Source organism: Agrilus planipennis, unplaced genomic scaffold (genome assembly GCF_000699045.2).
Source record: "Agrilus planipennis isolate EAB-ADULT unplaced genomic scaffold, Apla_2.0 scaffold268, whole genome shotgun sequence".
NCBI lineage: Eukaryota > Metazoa > Arthropoda > Insecta > Coleoptera > Buprestidae > Agrilus > Agrilus planipennis.
Window position 1 is genome coordinate 226,958 of NW_020440374.1, and position 22,479 is coordinate 249,436.

General features: G+C 35.0%; 1 protein-coding gene across 3 annotated transcripts in view; it reads right to left on the bottom strand.

The window, feature by feature from the left end:
* LOC108742471 (putative protein kinase C delta type homolog) overlaps nt 1-22,479 on the bottom strand; it is a 127,042-nt gene that overhangs the window by 56,202 nt on the left and 48,361 nt on the right. For 2 of the 3 annotated variants that reach the window (XM_025979688.1, XM_025979689.1), the window contains exon 6: nt 1,784-1,885. In XM_025979688.1, the coding sequence (XP_025835473.1) occupies nt 1,784-1,885 (102 nt within the window). Of the gene's footprint in view, nt 1-1,783; nt 1,886-8,482; nt 11,544-22,479 lie in introns of those variants that run through there. The other variant, XM_025979687.1, reaches the window with a different exon arrangement.

Genomic DNA, 22,479 nt, shown 5'->3' on the forward strand with positions numbered 1-22,479 from the left:
CGGCTGAAAAGGACCCAACACGGTACTGTTAGAACGGTCTGAGGTAGAGGAGTCTTGGTCGGTAGGTACGAGGACACTTTCCTCGGGAATCCGACACAACCCATTCTACGAACGACTGATTGTGAGTGTCCTTTGAAGATTTCCTATCTTTCACGAAAACGAAAAAAAAATCCAAAATGCGAGGAAATTATTAATTAAAAAATATTATTTATCTTTGCGTTTGGCTCGGTTTCATTTTATCCATTGTTGTAAACCGGTAAATACGAAAATCGTTAGCTCCGTTTTTGACTTTTTTATCAATTTGTTGACCTTAAAAATTGGCAACATTAAGACTTATGCGAACAGAGATAAGATGTTTACTCAGTGACTGAAATTCCGGTGTGATGCCAAATAGTCGACTGGTGAGCCAAACCGGTATTATTTTCAAATTTACGCGTAAATTGTGAATTTGAAAAATCCCTGAGACAAATTAATCGATTTATGTATATCAAAGGTGTTTCATTTATTATTAATTTTACTTATGAAATTGGCGTAGGTAAATATCATGAAGCGGGTTTAAAAGTTGGCGGACCTGGTAGAAATAGATACGCACTAAGGAAATGGGATTATAAATAAAGGCACAACCGAATTTGTTATAAAATAGAACGATGTTTGTTTTCCATTAATTTTCTAATTCAATAATCTATACTTGGTCGGATTACTACAAATTGGACAACATTGCTAACAATGCTTTATATATACTGTGAGGACGCGTGGATTGGAAGGAATCCATTTAAAATTCAAGGGTTGTTTCTTTTTTTAGAAAAATGCTCGAATTTTAGCGATAACTATTGACTTTAGGTATAGGATATGGTACAAGAAACAGTTAAAATTCGATGCAGAATTCAAAAATGTAATAGAAAATAGGTGCTTCCATTTGAAAAAAATATGTCGTCGCTTATTTTTAGGTCGCTCTGTATTCATGAATTTACCATGAAAAAATCCGCAGCCAAATATAAAGATCGACGTGCTGAAGCGTTTTCCAAAAAACAAACTCCTGAATTTTAAATGAATTTGTTCCTACCCCCCGTCCTCACTGTACATTTATTCATATAATTTTATTGAAGTATTTTTTTGTAATGTTAGCGCGGAAAGCTCGTTTTGCATGCTATGAAATAGGGAAGAAATGGCCTCTTTTCAACCGTGTTTTAGTCGGGAGGCAATGAAATTAGTCTTTTAAGTTTATAGCATGCGCAGAAAACAGTTGTTCAATGACATTGTCTTTCTAACCTCTAAATTATTTACTCTTATTTCGCCAACTATCAATTTAATGACGAGCTTTCCGCACAAACATGACAAAAAATAGTATACGTACCTCGGGAAGAAACAGGGTTGTCTGTTTTTTCCCTAAATACGTAATGTACTATTTATATTTCAATGCTTTTTATATTAATAATATTGACACTTTCGATTTATAAGATCTTGAGGCAACGTAATATCAAGATCACGTAGGTTCGTACAAGATTGAAGACAAATCCAAATTTTTATTATTTTTCGATAACAAAACGACATTTTTAAAAATTTCGACTTTTCGCAGGCCCATTAATAAGAGTCTGATTTAGATAATGTTAACTCCAACTGGAAGGCTTTAACGATAATACATGCCTACACTTTTTAATGTAGATTTGTCTGATTTGCACTTATTCCAAATAAAAACAAACAATTAAATAATACGTAAAGGATGTAGGATTAACAAAAAAAAAAAGATTTTTGTTTCTGAAAAAATACGATGTGGAATATTTACCTTTTCTCACAGATTCAATAGCTTCTACCATCAATTTTTGATTCACACCGCAGAGATTGGCGATCAATTTTTCGCATTTTTTATGGCAGTTGAAGTCACAATCTGTTAAAGTGTAAAAATAATATAACATCAAAAATCTTTTACCTAGTACAAAAGCACCAACGTTTTGCCAAGCTTCTGTTTTTATAACACTGTAATTGATAAACAATAAAACGTGTTTTCGAAACTTTTAATCTGTAACTCCATCAACAGACAATTTAATTTCGTCGAGAAAAATCTTTAAAAAATCAAACGCTCAACGTTTAATTTCGTAATGTTTGTCACAGATTTTTAAAAATGTAAATAAAGGAATAAGGATTTTGTCAAGGATAATCAGCTCGAAAAAGACTAAAAGCAAAGAAAATGAAAAAGAAAGAACCTAAGTGAGCAATAAAAGTTCCAAATCGTGGAAAAGTAATTCTTATACCACTTCATATTTAAGAATTTTGATTGTCTCACACAAAAAAATTCCGGTGGATACCCTTCATCCTAATCATAAAATCCAATAAGTTATTACCCCATATGACGTAGATATTCTACAATACGAGAAAGTTGGCATTATATTCTCACAAACCGACCAATAAACAATGCCAAATTGTAGTTGTACAATATTTATTTTGTTCTGTTGTCCTCACCTATTAATATATTTTACGCACGAGTCACCTGAGAGAAAGTTAATATTAATTAATAAACCTGATGCGTATTGTATTTACTATTTGTTTTATAGGCGAATGACAAGGATACCGTGGACAGAGAAGGTTAGAAATGAAGAGGTATTAGAAAGAATAGAACAGAGGACTCTGTGGAAGTCAGTACGAAATAGTCGAGATTGGTTGGTAGGGCACCTTCTCAGGCATAAAGGTCTAGTCAGAGACATATTAGAGGCAGAAACAGGAGTTAAAAGTAGAGGTAGACCTAAATTAGATTACAGTTCGCAAATATTCTTTCCTATCGTGAGCTAATCTTAGCTTTTCCCTAAAACTAGAACAGCCCACATCCTTAACTATTTGCGAACAGTAATCTAATCTAGGTCTACTTCTACCCCCTCCTTACTCCTGTTTCTGCCTCTGACTGAACCTTCATGCCTGAGAAGGTGTCCTACCAACCTATCTCGCCTATTTTTTATTGACTTCCATAGAGTCCTCTATTCCCCTATTCTTTCAAATACCTCTTCATTTCTAGCCTTTTCTACCCACGTTATCCTCATCATTCGCCTATAAAACCACATTTCGAAGGCTTCTATCCTTTCCTTTGCCGCTGCGCCCACTGTCTATGTTTCGTACCTGTACAACGCCGCGCTCCAAACATACACCTTTAACCTTTTTCGAATTACTAAATTAACCGTTCGCGAGCAAAGAAGTGACTTCTTTTATTAAAGACGACACTACCTTGCGCTATCCTCTGCTTCATATCCCTACTACTCCATCCGTCCTGACTTATCTGACTTCCTAGATATCTAAAATCAGCCACTTCTTCTAATTTTTCGTCTCCTATCTTTATATTCGCTCTTTCCCTACTTTTTCTTCCCTTGCATACCAGTATTTTAGTTTTACTTTTATTTATTTTCATACAGTACTGATGTGTCAGTACCGCTTCCATTTTATTTAAAGCTATCTCTAGGTCCTCCTTGCTAGATGCTAATACTGCTATATCATCTGCAAATCTAAACATACTAATCTTTTGCCCCTGTATATCTATCCCTACAGTTGTACTGTATTTATACATAGCTAATTGTTCTAAATGTCTCACACCTATCCGCGCCCCTCTTTTTAGGTGATTATGATGATAATAGAAGGAAATGTCTCCAATACAGGCAAGCAGTAGCTCCATATTATAAAAATATTCGGGAACAAGAAACAAATAGTATTTAATTTTTACAAAATTCAAATATGGCTACATTTATCGATTTAAGTCTTCCTATTTAGTAACCAGGCAGTTGCTGGTGCAACTGAATTTTTAAAATTACAAACAAAGGGTGCTGTTCGTAATACAAATCCTGTCTCAGTAAAGTTTTACCGAATGGAAATTTTGAAGGGTTTATTTAGGCTAAGCTTACTTGATACAAACGCGGTTTAAAATGTAATCAAACGAAGTATATCGATCTTAACAGTCAATTAAATTCATGTTAAAAAAGTTTCAGCGGTCGTTTCATTTTTAGCACACCAGGAAAAATAAACATCAATTAACGGAAGATCAATACGGTTCCGTTATTATCACAGTAAATTAAAATGAACCGAAAATATTCATCAGCGGAATTATAAACGTCCGAAAAATAAAAGCGTATGGCGAAGTTTTTAACTTGAATATTATGAATAAATATTAGTTTGAAAAAGTCACTGGCCTCTACTTTCGCTACCTATCCATTTCATTATGCGATGATAAATAAGGACACGTCTAATTAACTTGCCTCATAATTTTCATAAGTTGTTTCAAGAGGTTATTTATATTTGAAAAGATTTATGATGTGCATACACGAGCGGAATTTTTGGAACATCTGATACGATCAATCAGATTCCGTGATTCGCAAAGGGCATGGTTCATCGGAATAAGTCTTTTAGTGTGCTCACTAATGAAAAAATGAGAAATCTGCCGAAATTGGTCTGTTTGCAGAACGAATCTATCAATAAGTGGTATAGAAATCCGTCGCTTTTTGAAGGATGGCCCTCGATTGTTAGATCCCTTTTAAGAATTTTTAGAGTGTAACTTACGAGTGTTATTACCGAGTTGTTCAACAAATTAGGAAGTCCGCCAGTGGTTCGTAAACAGTGGACCAAGTCCGTTGGATCAACTACATCAGGCCCGAAAACACGTCAGGTCCGTCTAGTCTACCTCTACACACGATCGGATTTTTCAATTATATAGTATTACTTCATATTTCGTTTTAAAAATAATTATGGTTAACTTTTCTTTTTTAAATTATTACTGTACGTATTTCGCCTATTTGAGACGCCTTCAAGAGTACAATAGTTTCTAAAACAATTCCTTAAGTTTATGGCATTTAAAGAGCTATTTCTATGAGTAGAGGATTACGAGTGAATATAAAACATCAAGGGCTAACAGTGGACTTATTTCGTAGTTCAAGTTCGTTGAATTTCAATCATTTTTAGTATTGAATCTGGGGCGGCTGATGTGAACACAGTGAAAAACAAGGGAAGCGAACATTGGTTCAAGAAGTGGAAGTTTTCATCTTGAACAGTAGGTGAAGAAGGTATACCACCCCCACCAGATACTTCATCATTTAAGAATAAACAAAAAGGGTTAACCAGCAGAGCATTAAGAATTCCCTTTAAGAATGCGGTTATTGCGTTGCTATGTTTTAAGCATATTATTCTATGGACCTTCACTGCAAAAAAACAGGCTTTCGAAATGTGGTCAAATCGAAGAATGTAAAGGTATCGTGGATGGACAGAGTGACGAATAAAGCGGTTCTACAACGTAGGAACAAAGAAAGAGAGTTACTCTACACCATAGAATTAAAAAAGCTGAAATACTTTGCCTACGTAATAAGAAATCCTAACTATGAATTGCTTCATATAGTCATACAGGGAAAAATAGAGGAAATGTGTAATCCTCGTCGCTGAAGAACATCTTGGCTCAAGAATCTTCGCCAGTGGCACGAAAGAGAACCACGACACTGTTTAGGTCTGCTGCAGATAAAGTTATGACCATGTTCTGGGAGAAGATGACAATTGAAGAAGAAGAAGAATACCTCTGTAAAGTCTTATTGTAAACTTTTATAACTTTTGTTCTAATTTGTTCAATCTCAAAAATTGTTTCAAACATGCATCAAATGTAACAGTAGAGATAAGATGTGAAAGAAATCAAATCGGCACGGGCTGTAACTAACCTCGAATAAATTGTAAATAAATAAAAAAATACATATACATTTGTTCTAAATTACCAACTACTAGAACAGTTTTACAAAAGTAACGTTTCAAAAAATAAGTCGTAAGTTACATCAAACAGAGTAATTATTTAACCTCGGTTAGTTTTTTGGGTTCCTGTCGATGCCAAAAAATGACGTGAGATCTACAATTAGTGACAAGTCATAAGTTCTTCACTTTTCGCAAGACATGCAGAAGAGATATGATTTTTAATAACTCGTTAGCTGTAGTAAATGTGCCAACCTTTTTATGTAAGCTGCACCGTTTTCTAAAAATTTAAATTAAAATGTGTGCTGTACTGCCGATGATCATATTTGGAGGAGGTGGTAGGGCTTTAAAACAAGAAAATTAAGTAAATGTTTAGTGGCTCGAAAGTTCACCGTTTTTGAGAAAAACGCGTTTGAAAGTACAAGGAAGGATCAGTCCGGCCCTGGTAGCATCATGGAGGCATATACGACATTGCAACGCCGCATTCCATTGGTTGCAGCATCCGTGTAGTATGGGTGTTTCTTTTGTATTTTATGTTCTTAATTCCACGTCTACCACATACTATCATCGATGAACAAAGTAATTATTTAATTAATTCTAATTTTTTATCGATGTAGTTTAGAATTGTTATCGCAATTTCTCTATACGTTGCCAATTCACGCCCAAGGCCGGCTTCGGATTGCAGCATTGTCTGGTTTTCTTACAAATTTATTTGTCCCTTGACCACGCTGCTTTATTCGTCATGCGATTTCCTATTGCATACAGTTAATACCCTCCAAAGTTTGCTACTTATTTTAGAAGCACTGTGTATTTATGGGTTGTCGTTCCCAACTACAATATTACGAATATTGATACAATAATATACATGTGTAGATTGTTGTTAAAAACTCTGTAATACGTAGCAAAATATAATATATGTAATAAACATTACAAAACACCAAATAAAACAAAAAAAACTTGGGTGTTTCATTCCCACCAGCCACTAATGCTGGTGGGCGGGCAGTTCTTCCGGACTACGCCGGAAGGTAGGGCTTTAGCCTCATTTCAAGAATCATGAGAATCGGTAGGTGGTGGTTTGGATGGGAAAGATGAGACGGAAAAAATAAAGTTAGAAGAGAATGAAAAACTATTTGTGGAATATATTACTGATCCAAGGAAACTACAGAAAAACTTGGACCAAGGCAGACGGACCCGGAATCGAACCGGCGTCCTCCCGAATGCTAAACGATGGTCTAAACCTCTAGGCCATGCCGCTCGGTGCGGTGTTAAAACAGTGTTTTTCAACCTGTTTTCCGCAAATCCCTAGGGTTCTACTTAAACGCTTCGGGGCTACAATTCGAAACCTAACATATCATACATTTGATCAGATAAATGCAAACTTATTCTTTATAAAATAAAATCTGGGTGTTCTATTGAACTAAAGGATTCATACAGAAATTATCCCAAAAAAGGATGACAAAGGTTGAAGAACACTGATCGTGAAACAAAAGCGTAATGAGAAATTTTATTCTTATATTTACGAGTTTGGATATCTTAAGCTGCAAACAAATTTCTTATTTTAATAATTAGTTTCTTCATCAAATTTTCAGCTTTGAATTCTTTAAGAATTTCCAAAATGTCATCAAAGTTCAATAACCCATTATAATATCTAATAATAAACACGTGACCATATGTACAAGGGGCGCTATCAAAAACTGCCCAGGGGCACTAAAAAGGCACTGACAGTAAGTATATATATGAAATATGAACATGAATCATTGTAATATATAGTTTTATTGTTATAAAGGTATACCTGACTGAATTAGTTATTATTCTATCCGTCAAACTTCGTGGGAAGTAGAAGATGTCAAGTAAGTTTTGAATAACTAGTGACAAACTCCATGTATAATAACAAATGCCATGTCAACTTGCCAAAATATACCAGCTATTTTACATATAAGCATCTATATAACTTAAACTGTTCTAACAAAATATGTCCAATCAAATCAATTTTTCAATTAACAATAGTATTTATTAGTCATATCCTTCAAGAGTGTATGCCGTTTCCCATTTCAACTACTGTTGGATTTTTGAGAAATTCGTATTCAAAAAAACATAATTCTACACGAGTATAAACTAATTATATTTATATAGTACATTTATATAATTTCTTTATTAAGCGAATAAAAAAATAAACTATTTCAATGTTTATCACTTGGTAATATCGCCTTTTTTGTACTATCTGAAATTTTACGGAAACGTCTTCATCGGAATTTTATATTAAAATGAGATAAACGTCTCAAATAACTTTATCAAAATAAAACGATAGAAATGAATAACAGAAATGAGATAAAATACAAAAAGTGGGTTTTCAAGTAAAGTTAGATTGTAGCCTTCCTAATTTGTCTATTTTGAGAGGAATTAGATTTTATTTTTGTTTATCAGAAATATAAAATATTAATACTTATATATTTTCAGTTTTTCAGTTAATGAAATCAAAATATTCAATAATCAAAACCTGAGAAGTATGTAACGTACGAAGTAATTTTTTCAATTTTATCATCACTACTTTGAAGCAATTAATTCTAACATACAGACATTTTGTTTAAATGAAGAAGAAAAATGAATAGGCCTGTTGCTCCTAAGCTCCTTGCAGGAACCAATTTAAATAAATCGTGAACGGATACTGACTTAAATAACCTTACACAGTTTTGTATAATTAAATATTCTTAAAAACCGTATAGTATAGACTGGGTGTGAAAGTGAAATAGGTAAAGCAGTTAGATAAATAAAAAATAAGAATTCGAACCCTTATTATGTCTGCGATTGCTGGGACTTCCAGGAGCTGATGAGTCGAATCCAGAATCATTGGAAGACGTACTGGCTCCAACTTGTCCTGCTGAATGCTGATTTTCACCCTCGGATCCGTCACTATCATCACTTTCACTTTCAGTGTCACTTGAGTCGTTTTCCGGTTGGGGAGGGGGCGGCGGGAGTGCATTTTTAGGAACTCTAGGTTTTGGAATGTGCCTTTTTCTGATATCTTTAGGAGTAGCGTATATTTCGAGGGTACAGACTTCAAGCTGGTCAGGTTTTTTCCATGGATGCATCCATTTCGATAATCGATTCGATTGTAAAGGAATAAATCGTTCTTCTTCCGGTTCCGGTGTCGGTTCTTTCGGTGGGGGTTCCGGAACTACAAAAACTTCAAGATCTGGGTCTTCAGCGTTAGCTTTATTGACCAGGGAGCGTTTAGATATTAATCTTCTGTTTAACGGAGATTGATTTTCTGAACTTTGTGAGTCCCCTTCTGTGTTTTCATCTTCCGGTTGTGCTTCTTCTGCTCTGGTGTCTTGTGGCGCAGCTTTAAACGGTTCCCGTTTCTGAGCTAGATCTTCAAGAATATACTGCTTTCTATTTTGGTAATAAACACTTTCCCTAGTTCCTAGTTGATCCCAAAAGTTAATTTCGTTTTCATTTTCGTCTTTATTGTTTGCCTGCTTCTTTTGGATAGAACCTTCGGATTTCGATAATCTTATGCTTGCTGGTTTATCTTTCTTTGTTGTTTCGTCGTTAATTACAGTTTCGGCAGCTGATTTTGCTGCCGATTTCTTAACAATTTTCTGTTTCTTCTCGTCTAATTTACTTTGAACGTTCTCTTGGATACCTTCCAACATATTAACCATGTGCGAACTGTGTTGTTTACGTAGTATATTAGACACTACAGGTTCTTTGGCTTTCGGCATCTGGAAGATTCCAGTTTTACTTTCAGTTAATCTACTCTTATTAATATTCTTATCTTTCTTTTCGGCTACTTGTTTAGTATCTTCCGTCGGTGTTTTCGGCACATCATTTGGACTGGTGCTTTTTACGCTTTTTCGTTTATTTTCAATTTCGGACACTGTGAAGTTTATTCTCAATTTTTTTTGATTCGGTTTTCTTGGGAGATGCTTTTGCTCAACTTCTACGTTATTTACGACCATCTTCAGGTTTGGTTTAGTTTCTTCTATATGCGCTGAACCGGTTATTATTGGCTTTAGGTTTATTTTCTTCTCTTCGATTTCAACCAGTGTTATATCCCTTATATCGTCTTGGAAATTTTCGGCGTCAACCAAGGTCGAAACGTCGCTTAGTGTACTGTCCACTGACGAACTGCGTACTACACCACCATTAAGTCTCTTATTAATAATTATTTCGTTGGAATTTTCGTCCACTAATGTTTCGTTGGTTTTCTTTCGTACGATTTTTCGTTTCTTCTTTACCTTGGACGACTTGCTATCCGTTGAAGATTTCTCCTCTGTGAATGATTTGTCTTGTTCCAATGAACTTTTCTCGGATTTACTGTCTGAACTTGATTTATCTGACAATGGTGCGCCTGTTTGTGGTTTTTCTTCTAACGCAGTCAATTGGGTTTGGGCTGTTACTAGTGACTGCGATGCAGATGAATCTGTTGATGAAGGTTCTTCGATTGTTGCTAGTTTTTCTTCAACACTAAGTGTTCGTTCAAAAGACGCTTGTGATGGTACTGCAAATGTGGACGAGTCACTCAAATTTTCTGCGGCCAAGAGTGCGTCTAATGCGGCTAGGTTCTCTTGAGATACTTCGTTGGAATAACGTTTGATCTTCTTCAATGTATCTTCAACTGAAATTTGTCTACTTTGTTTCCTTTTTATTTCAGGCGGTTGTCCAGGATTTAAGTCTTCATCTATTGTATCGGATGAAATGCTTTTGCAAATCTCATTGAATGTTTTTGGAACAAATTCAGACTCTTCACTTGTTTCGGCACTTCTTTCACTATCTTCTTCTTCTTCTTTTTGGGCTTTCGAAGCTGAAGACGATTTACTGTTGTCAGATTCTTTAATGAGATGCTTTTCCAATAGTTTCTCAACTGCACTCTTCTTGGTCCTCTTCTCTTCTGATTTCAACTCGTTCGGCTCGAAATTGTCCCTCCAACTTCTTTCATCCCCTCCACTGTCCTCTTTAACTTTCTCGTCGTCGTGGATGGTGTGTAACCGGACCACTGTCCTATTTCTTTTTATCGGCGTCCTTTTCGCAAAATCCTCTTCTTTCTCGCTAATATTGGAACTTTTTACGGAACTGATGGTCTGGGGAGTCGGTTTCACGTCACTGGTAGCTGCAGTATTAGCAGTAGTAGTAGTAGTAGTAATAGTTGCAGCGGTTCCTGTAGTCGGCTTCGTACGATTGACTCTATCGAACTTCCTGTACTTGTTGACTGACACATCAATGTCAGCAGTATTTATTTGGATGGGCCTTGACATTTTGTATTTCGGTGATGAGTGCAGCACTAGCTTCGGGGAGCTGATTCGACTTAAAGGTCTCGCCATCATTTGCGTTTCGCTGATTGTCGCTAGGTGCGGGCTGAAGCCGCGCAGTCTGGGTAGAGGTTTTGATAACGAAGGCGGACGAAAATTCGAGGCGATCAACGAGGAATGGTTAGCGTACGGCCCTGATAAATAGTTGACCCCCGAATTGTAGGAGGGCTGGACGCCCGGGTAATAACCGAGCGGCATGCTTTAGATTTACTTTAAGCGGAAGCTTCAATTGTTTGTGTCTTTCTGTCTGTCTATTGTGTATAAAAGCAGTGCAAAGCGTAAAGAATAAATCAGTTATCTACTTTTTGAGGCACATTACATAAAGATAATTTAAGTATGTACCACTACCCCTCGCTATTTGTCAAGTTTTTGGCCTGCAAGCCAGTATCCTTGAGGCACTTATTATTCGTTTGACGAAGTATTCACCGTGTAAAAAAATTGGATTTCGTATGTTTCTGTTTATACGGCATATGCACAAATCACGTTACGCGCGTTACTAGTTTGAGACCTGTACGTAAACTGGCAGCTTTAGAAACGATTGTGCCAAACTGTTTTATTTTTAACTGGCATTGCTGACGTTCGAGATTGTGTGATATGCTATTTCTCGGTCTTAACACCTGTAGACTTGCTTGCAGATCTTTTGCAACGTCTGGAGCAATTGTTTTCTGATCCGGTGACGTTTACGTTTTGGCAGAACGTTATTTATTTATTGTTGTTGTTGCGTTGTTATTGTTGTTTATACGGAAGTGCGAAAATACAACAATTAATTTCAACAAGAAGATAAGGCGGCATATTCAAAAGGAAACCTTTTTGTTCTTCCCCAAACTGAATATTAACTCCTTGATAATGGCATGATAGCCGAAACACATGTTATAGTAAAATCTAAAAAAATATTTTATTTTTTTTTTTATTTACTTTAGTATTGAGAAATGTAACACCAAGCGATTAGCTTAATCACAATTTCCACGTCGCCATTTCGATCTCTTTAGATCTCATCAGCACGCCGTAGATACCGACCAACTTTTAATTTGATCTTTGTCACTGAAATGATTTTTTTAAATATATGCGAAAGAAATCACTATTTATTATTATCCCTTGGTATTGTTATAATTCGTTTTTTATAATTAAAATTAAATTTATAACTTTTGGCTATCGTCGACCAAGGTTTGAATCCTCAATGTTTTGTTTTGTTTTATCTTCAGGAATTCGAAGACTTCGAAAGACCACCCTAGGAAAAAGTACTCCTAAGCATATTATCCATGAAGGTCGACGAAACGTTGAGAACAGGAAGCCTTGATCAAAGATGGCCAAAAACAATTACGTTCGGGTAGGTAGGAGAAGTTTCCGATTTCATGTAAAAAATGAACCACATAATTCAAGAAAATACTGAATGATTTGTGAAATTACGATTTTGTTTCAACTAAAAAATCTAAACTTAATAAATAATAATTAAACTGTCCATGTGAGAGGACACTTTATTGAGTTTACGCATTTTTTTTAAATTTGAAATTTTACATGATGGTATTTTTAACGTAATTAATATAAAATTTCAGTTACTACATTGTGAAACTAAAGAAATCCCAAAAAAGTATCATGCCTTTTAACTTTGTTTAAGATAAGGCGACATATTTAAAAGGAAATCTTCTTTTTTCTCAAACTAAATAACATTATTGCCGAAAATATGTTAGAGGAAAATTTAAAATTAATTTTGTTTCTTTTTTATTTATCATAGTATTGAAAAATGTTTCACCAAGCGATTAGCTTAACCACAATTTCCACGTGGCCATTTCGATCTCTGTAGATCTCATCAGCACACTGTAGACAGTGGCCAACTTATAATTGGATCTTTTTTAAAATATATGTGAAAGAAATAATTATTTATCATTATGCTTTGCTGTTGTTATAATACGCGTTTTGTAATTAAAATCTTAATTATAATCTTTGCATGCTCTGTAAAACGACGATAATTTTGGGATTCTAATTTTCTTACTCAGTTGAAATATCCAGTAATATTGCGTAAACGCAATCTGCAACAATTTCCAACATAACTTCACATCTGATAAAAATAGATGCATTTCATCCATTAATTTTATTATTCGTGAATGTGTTAGAAGCACTTATTCCAAATAACAAAATTAGCATAGTCATCTCATTTCGGTATCGAATTCTAGGTCAAAGAACTCATAAGTACTTAGATATATTTAAGATACCCTTTTCAGTCCTATTTTTTTAAATTAATTATCGCGTCTGTCGATTTTTTTTCTGAGAAAAATGGGTAGTTGACGCATTTATTTCGGTCCTTCAAGTAAAACGTTGTCACTTCTTAAATTTGGAGAAGATGTACGACAATTTTACGGAAAAAAAGTGCACAAAGGACGACGAACTCGATACAGGTGCCATATGTCGGAAGAAATGCGAGAAAACTTTAAAGACGCAGACCTATTTACCAAATATACAAATTACACGCCACTTTTGAAAAATACGATACAATTTTTTGGCAGTGACATATGCAAAGGTTTATTCCTTTGCATATTGCAAGTGTGAACAGGTTTTATTAAATACCTTTATATACACATATACAAGATTTAAATAGCCACCGTTATGTACATCGATTTTTTAAGCGCACATAACTAGGTCTTATTATTTGAAAATTCGTTTTCACCGTGTCTTCACACACAAAGAACACATACGCTTCATATGTCTCAATTTTGTCAATAACCCAACAGTTAGAGCGTAGGTCTATCGCATTAGAGTACACAAGTCCGAATCCTGTTGTGATCAAACGTTTTTATTTTTTTCTCGTATAGCATTTTTGATTACTAAGATCAATAACTTTTTCAAAATAAATCTAGATAGATAAGTTTTTATATATTAAGAAGCTTTACATGTCGGATTTAGATAAAAAATGTATTTATTGTCCTAAACATTTGAAGTAAAGCAATTTTCCAAAATCATTAAAAGATAAAATATTTTTAGAATATAAACCAGAGGCAATTACTTGTATATAAAAGTGACCATTAATTGTTAGTCTCTTTTTCTGAATTATGAGAAGAATAAGAAGCACAAGAAAATCAAATGTAGTTCAGTGGGACCTAGTTGGTCTGTATCTGAATATATATGACACTTTCGTTGTTGGTTTCTAAACGCGTTTGTGAGACTTTAGATAACAATCACAAAGTGATTTATTCATAAGCTTTCGCGGACATCGTGGATGTAACTGTTAATTTTTTAGCTTTCTGGCTATCATCGATCATGGCTTTTAATCTTCAATTATTTGTCGATTCACATCGACGTTATCTTCAGGAGTTCGAAAAATTCGAAATTCCACTTTAGGAAAAATAACTTCTGAGCATATTAACCATGAAGGTCGACGAAACGTTGAGAATAGGAAGCCTTGGTTAAGGATCGTCAGAAAGTCAACGAGAATTAACAATTACGTTTGTGTAGTTAGGAGAAATTTTTGATTATTTCATATAAAAAATGAATCACATAATTGAAGGAAATACTGAATGATTTGTGAAATTGTGATTTTGTTGCAACTAAAAAAAACTTAAAGGATAACCATTAATCTGCCCATGTGGGAGGACACCCTGATTGAGTTTACGCATTTTTTTTAAATTTGAAATTTTACATGATGGTATTTTTAACGTAATTAATATAAAATTTCAGTTACTACAAGAAATCCCAAAAAAGGATCATGCCTTTTAACTTTGTTGCATCTATTTCGGAAAACTATTTATGGAAATAGATTTGTTTCAGTCAGTTGGTACACGTGCTAGCATTTCCTATTAGCTGAATTTGATCCTTTGCAAAATGAGTTAGTTGCATTTGGTGTCGTCGGTTTTCATTTATTTCGCCGGTATTTTCGTTGCCAATAAGTTATACTAAATCCACACCAATTAATCACATAAATCGGTACATATCAAGAGACCTTTTCATAAATGCAATTAACTACATAATTTTAACACATTTACGCATTAAATAATCTACTTGTCTAAAACAGACATTCTCTTATAAAACCGAAGTTTAAATATAAATATTAAGACCTCAAGATGAGAAAACAATAAGGTCGTCAGTCTTATGATTGGTTGGACACGCACCTCCACTCTTTCCTATCCTGAGCAAATCTTCGCATTTCCCTAAAACTGAATACCTTACCCACATTCTAAGTTATTTGCGAACAGTAATCTAATCTAGGTCTACGTTTACCTCTCCTAACTCCCGTTTCTGCCTCTAATATATCTCTGGCTAGACCTTCATGCCTGAGAAGGTGTCCTAAACAACCTATCTCGCCTATTTCTTATAGATTTCCATAGAGTCCTCGGTTCTTCTATTATTTCTAATACCTCTACACCTTCAAACTCTTCTAACCTTTTCTTTTCCGCCGGGCTCACCGTCCATGTTTCGCACCCGTACAGCGCCGCTCTCAAATATACACCTTTAACAACCTTTTTCGAATTTCTAAATTAACCGTTCGCGAGCATAGAAGTGACTTCTTTTTATTGAAGGCGACACGACTAAGAGTAATATGGTCAAAAATTAAAAATAGTTAATTTCTTCTATACTGTAAACTGATTATATTTTTATTTAAAAAGAAAATATTGTAGAAGATTTACAGTTGTAACTATATTACAAATGTGATGTTAATTGACTAAGTATTTGTTAACTTCTTTTTAAAAACGAATGGCAAGTAATTTTGCATTTAACATTAGAGTAGGTATGTCTGCAGTCCTAACGCAACCTAGCATAGCCACATCACAAAATGGCAAAAGATTCACATGAGAATCTACGTGCTAACTTGGTGCTCTAACTAAAATTCCTTAATAAAAATGGCTGTGAGTGAAAGCCAAAGTTGTACACCAACACCAAAATTTCTTAGTAAACTGCTAGGTTTTCCTAAGGTAAGTTTCACCTATTGACAACAAGCACAATTAGTTTCGATGTCTTAAAATTATGCTTTCATCCCCCGGGCATCTATAGTTGTCACACCTACAAGTTTCCAGAAGCACTTACAAAGCACTAGACTATAGAATACGTCGGTACTTTTGGATACAAAGTGGTTTACTACTACCGTTTTAACCTACGTTAACCTTTGCTTATGGTCATTACTAATTTTCAAAAGAACGGAAGTTTAATTAAAACACTAAATTAATACCTCGAATTTCTGATTTTGGACTATTAGCTAGATATTTATTCAATATTACACCAGGGGAATATTGTTCAGCTCATAATTATCCAAAAGATAATCTCTGTTCGCCCACAACGTTACTGTTGTCCGTATTTTTATTAACAGGGGCAAGGAAATCTATTTATTTCATTATTTTCTATAATTACTACAAAATATAAATAAGCGAACACACGCTGTATTTAACAAGTTTGTGAAAGGACAACGATAGGTAGGTAGATAGATAAGTAGAGAGAGAACCATCAGTTAACCTAAATTTGTCATCACCTTCTAAAAAAAGATTGTGACAGACACAACAGAAAATGTTTTGCATAATGGTTTGTAGGTGATGCTGTGAATGATACGTGTCTGCCCGTCAGATCGTCACTTCGCATTTGGAACTTAAAATTAGTGAGATTTGGTCCCTTTTGACTACTGCACTTTAGGACGATATACTTAACTAACCAATCAACAATTTTTCACAACACATTTTCCTTTCCCATGTAAACAAGGGCATGTAAGGAGAGGGACCATAGGGACAATACAATAATAAAGAAAGTTTTTCTTTTAATAAACGAACTCTCCTCGTCTTTCTCTAGCCTTATCCCATGTTTAGTTGGGCTCAGCCCTCCTAATTCTTTTTCGCCAGTTTAACCTTATAGGGGCCGTCTGTGGGTCTGTGACAACGTCTCCGTCCTGACTCGGTGTCTTTTAGTCTTTTTCGGGCCGTGTGGTCTTCGCGCCTTCTCATTATGTGTCTGTACCAACGTTGTCGTGTTCCTCTGTGAGCTTTTTCAGGTATTTAAGTTTCAATTGATTTAGCAGTTATTACTCTTTTACTGGAAGAAGATGAGGAGTGGAAAGGAAAATGAAAACAAGAAATTCAGGGAAAAAAATCGTTTTCCATATTCTTTTTCACTATAATATTTTTGATTTAAACTGTGTAAACATTCATGTTTCTACTAAAAGAATTAATTTTTCGTCGTCCTTTTTTGGCTTTATAAAAACCCCTCTCTGCTGGTTACTAACGGATTGAATGTATTTGTATTTATACACTTGTATTTATACGGTAGAGAATACAAAACCGGAGTATTTGAAACTGATACCGTATTGGGTGCATTATTCCTTTCCTGGTGTACAAGCAGTTCCTTCGTACTACGCCGAAAGATAAGGTGGAAAGCCCTCTTTAGCTTCGTAGAGTTTGAATCTAGAGAATGGGTGAGTGGTGGTTGTTGGAGAGGGAAAGATGAAATAGACGAAATGACACAGAAAAAAAGTAAACCATTACCTATGGAATGTTATTACTGCCTCAATATTTGCATAAATGATCCAACCAAAGAAACCAGACCTAGAGATTTTCTACTAGTCCAAGTTATCTTGTGGTTTTCTTGGATCACTTAAGTAATATTCCATAGATAATATTTCACTCTCTTCTGTCTTCTATTCGTTTGTCTCATCTTTCTCATCCCAACCACCACCACCATTCACCCACTCCCACGATTCCTAAAAGTAGGCTGTATAAGGGCTTCTGCTCTACCCTCTAGCGTCTCCCGGGGATAAAAAATCCACATGGTTTACCTCCCCGCTCGAGGAGGGGTTTTAGTCGGTAAAAATCCGACACTACCTCCCTTCAGGGGATGTCTTTTGAAGATTTCCCCTCCTCGAGCATAATCTAAACAAAAAAAAAACCTCTGGCGTAGTTTAGAGGGACTACCCGACCACCAGCATTAGTAGCTGCTGGGAATGAAACAACCAAATGTTTTTTTTTTTGTAGTTTCACCTTTTGGAGGAGTATTTTATGTTTGATGTTACTGTCAGAGTAGCCACAATGCATGTGTACATTCTTCCGTCTGCTGATGTGCAAGCCAGAATTTTCTAGTGATGATCATCACATTTTTAGCGTTGTAGGGCATTTGAGTCTTCCTTTATAAGGAGGACATCATCAGCGCATGGTATGTCCCAAAGGGTAAATTGTTGCACTTGTTCTGTTAGATAGTTCGTTATTGTAGTCAAACTCGAACTCTTCACTAATTTCTGCGGGGCAATGCACACTTCTTTGACTACTATTGCGTACATATCCGCAACCTTATTTATGGAGGGTTCTGGCACCTTTTGAGATCATTGTGCGTGCCATATGAGTGCACTCGGAATCCGGTCAAAGGCCTTTTCAAGGTATATAAATACGATATGTAAATCCTTCTTGAAATCTCTGTACTTTTCCATAAAACTGCGAATGGTGCGAATGACATCGGTTATTGACTCTCCTCCTACAAAATTCACACTAGTTCTCTGTGATACTGTTTTGGAATGCCGCCTTTAGTTTATTATTCCTTTCCAGGTTTTGAACGTGTCCATGATAATTTCCATAAGGTTTCATTAAAATACTACAAAGTGTATTTATTTTATCTATAACTAGTTCTTCCCCCTGCCCCCGGCCATTTTTATTGTTCCACTATGACGTAGTATCGGCCATCATTCTTTTCTAATTGTTGCAGTTGTCGGCCATCATTCTTTTTCAATTGTTGTCGCATTGTCACTGATATCGGCCATTATGGTTTTTTAATAGATGTATAGCAATCAATGATTAAAATTTAAAGGAATGCAACACGTTGTACACTTCAGCATAAGAAATTGCTGATACTAACTTTCATTAACGTAATACTACTTTGCCCTGTGCTGACACTCATATTTTTTTTATATATTATTCATATCTTCCTTCTGTTACCTTCCTTCCGCACCTCTACCAGCGTATTCATCCAAGTGAACTATAACTTTCCTTAATTCTTCAAAACCAATGTTATCTCGAGAAATGTTTCATTTGTTAGCAATGAAAAATGCTTAAGTAACTTCTAAAATTGTTAAATACTACCATTTGCTTGAAAACAGCATATTCAAATTTAAAACACTACCAGGATATCAGCAGTTACATCAGAAAAGCTACTTTGGATTTTAGGGGGAACACTATTACTAGAAACTGAAATATAAAAATCTCAGAAATCCTTGAGCAGCCATTTTTGAGCTTTGAGGATCAAAACTTTAGTGAGATACTGACCGCCATAATCGATACGCTAAATTAAACTTTTTAAAAGTACATCATTTTGAATCTTACATTCTTAATAACAGATTCGTAATCGGCTACCTCAAAAACTACTGGATAATAATTTCTAACCTGTTTCAATATCATTTGCGGTGCCTATAAGAAATGTACTTATACAATTATTCCTACTAAAATGCTACCTCTGATGCTCAATATTACAAAAATGAAAATTCGTCAACATGAGACCTTCTAGGAATAAACGTTTTATCATTACTTATCACTCAGCACAAACAAAACAAGTCCGTATTTTGTGGTCAATCTTCCAACCAACGCAGATACCTACTGCTGGCCGTATACTAACTCTAAAATCTAAACTTTTTAGAAACAAGAATTTTGTAACTAGGATTATGATATAAATAAATTCAGTCGAAGAGAAAATAAGATAATGCGTGTCAAAAAAGCATCTCCTCTATTAGACAATAACCACACTTTTCGATGTTTCATAACTGATTTGAAACATATAAATTAAAACTACTACAATATAATAGAGTTTACCTGCCACCATATTGTTCTTGTCCTGTTCTCTAAATTAGTTTTCTTTACAATACCATGAAGTCTATAGGTTAAGTACATGATTCAGTTTTTACATTAAACAAGAAATAGACGATAAACTGCACTTGAATAAAGTATATAAGGCAAGGATATTATATTTTAATGTCCAAAATAATATAAACGTAATCATAATTATACCGATATAACACCCGACCGATAAAACACGAACCGACGCGTTACAAAACCCGGAATTACAAGGTTAATGAAGAAATGATGCTACAGTTGGTAGTGGCGCTTGCGCACAACCAAAGGAACTAAAAGGAAATTGAAGATTGGCGCGGCAATTTTGAAATGAATATAACAGTTAAGCAAATTATAACAACAAATATTTTAATAAAACACATATTTTAGTTATAACGTAAATAACTACAAATGAGTAATTACTGTCTCTTTATTACTGCATTTGCTTTTTTAATTTTTCATGATAGTTGAAGCTATGTATAATACTGGGATAATACTGAATAAATTTATGGTTAGAATTCACTAACATAAATTAACCAAATAAATAGCTTGCAATTAAAATTAAATATGAATTGTTTTCGTACTTACTATCATAAAACAAATTGTTATTTATATTGGTCATATGAAATTACACCTATGTGAAAATGAGTGGGATGTTTAGTTGGCACTGTGAAATAATAAATAAAGTGTAAATTGTCTTTACAATGTATTCGTATTTCGTATTTCCCTAAAACTAGAATATCCCACATCCTTAACTAATTGCTAACAGTAATCTGAACTAGGTCTACCTCTATTCCTCTTAACTCCTGTTTCTGCCTCTAATATGTCTCTGACTAGACCTTCATGCCTGAGAAGGTGTCCTACCAACCTATCTCGCCTATTTCTTATTGACTTCCATAGTCCTCTGTTCTCTTATTTTTTCTAATACCTCTTCATTTCTAACCTTCTCTATCCACGGCATCCCCACCATTCGCCTGTATTACCACATTTCTAACGAAGCTTCTAATTTTTTATTTTCCGCAACGCCCACCCTCCATGATTCGCACCCGTACAGCGGCGCGCTCCAAACATACACCCTCAACAATCATTTTCGAATTTCTAAATCAATCGTTCGCGAGCATAAAAGTGACTTCTTTTTGACGTGACAATGTCTTATAATTCGATGGAGCCGGCTGCAGGCACGAAAAAACATGACTCATGCGGCGTTACCTCGCTCTGAGGCGTTCCATTTAAGGGTTGATGTGCAAGCGAGAGCGCGGAACGAGCGACAAAGAGGCACAATCGGCCTCCGCGTTCGGCAGCGTTCGGCATCTGTCTCTCTCCTACTTAAGTGAGCAATGCGCCCGCGTGGACAGCTGCTATACAATAATACATTTCCATTTACCTCCTTCTCTATATCCATACAAAATATCTATCAAACAAATAAAATTAAAATTTTCTTTTGAAAAATGAAACCATTCCATCAGTATTTTGTTATGACGTTGTCACGTTCAACTATCGTCAGTAAACCGACTTTTTTTTATTGAATTCTCTATTTATATCGCTACTACTCTTTTCGTTCTGACTTATCTGACTTCCCAGATAACTAAAATCGGCCACTTCTTCTTATCTTTCGTCTCCTATCTTTACATTCGCTCTTTCCTTACTTTTTCTTCCTTCCCTTGCATACCAGTATTTTTGTTTCACATTTGCTTATTTTCATGTTAATATCGTTTCCATTTTATTCAAAGCTATATATAAGTCCTCCTTGCTAGATGCTAATACTGCTATATCATCTGCAAATCTAAGCATACTAATCTTTTGTCCTTGCACATCTATCCCTACAGTTGTACTGTCTTTAATAATGAAGTAAGAGAAAACTGAAGAGGAAAAAGTAACAAGCATGACAAAATGAGCTGCAAGAATGCACAAATAGATACGTGGAAAATAATCCGAAAGAGGGAAAGACGACAATGGGAAAGGATTTACATATATGTACTCCTATTTCTACGCCTTTCCACGTATTTATCAAAATTCGTTCTAAAATTTATCCAAGTAACACGTATGCTCCTGACTATCTCCTAAATACAAAGGCGTTTAATAAATGTCCACCGTTGTACGAATACACACACCCGATTAATTGGCGCCTTTACCAAAGCAAGCATGTATGTAACTACACGTCGAATTTAAGCGACCAATATAGCCTGCTCTTTATGCTAAATTAAATTATTCGGGTGAATATAGGTGGGCGAAGGACCAAAATACACCATTCGTGAAATAAACCTGCGGCCAAACTATCCGAAGCAGACAATACCTCTCTTTGTCGGAAGTTTTAACGCTCTAAAGGTATGCGTGTACAAAAGCAAACCCACAAAAGAAAAAAATTAACTAGAGAACAAAAAGTCACATTGTTTTGAAGTCAAAAATAAAACGAATTCCCGGAAAACAGAGAAAGACACTGACATCTACTAAATATCGTGACACCTTCAGGGTGGCTAAAAATACAAATTATATTAAATGTGACTTACCTAGTTGAATTCAATTGTTCAGAAAATATGCGTGACTAAAATAAATTCTAAGAAAAATAATAATTTTGAAATTTTAATTGTACCTAATAAAAAAATCAGTCAGGTGTAACTTTCAATCGCAGATCTATGTGCAATCGGATCAACAGCTATATCAATTGCACTGATTTCAGCTACAAGGCAAAAAACGCAATA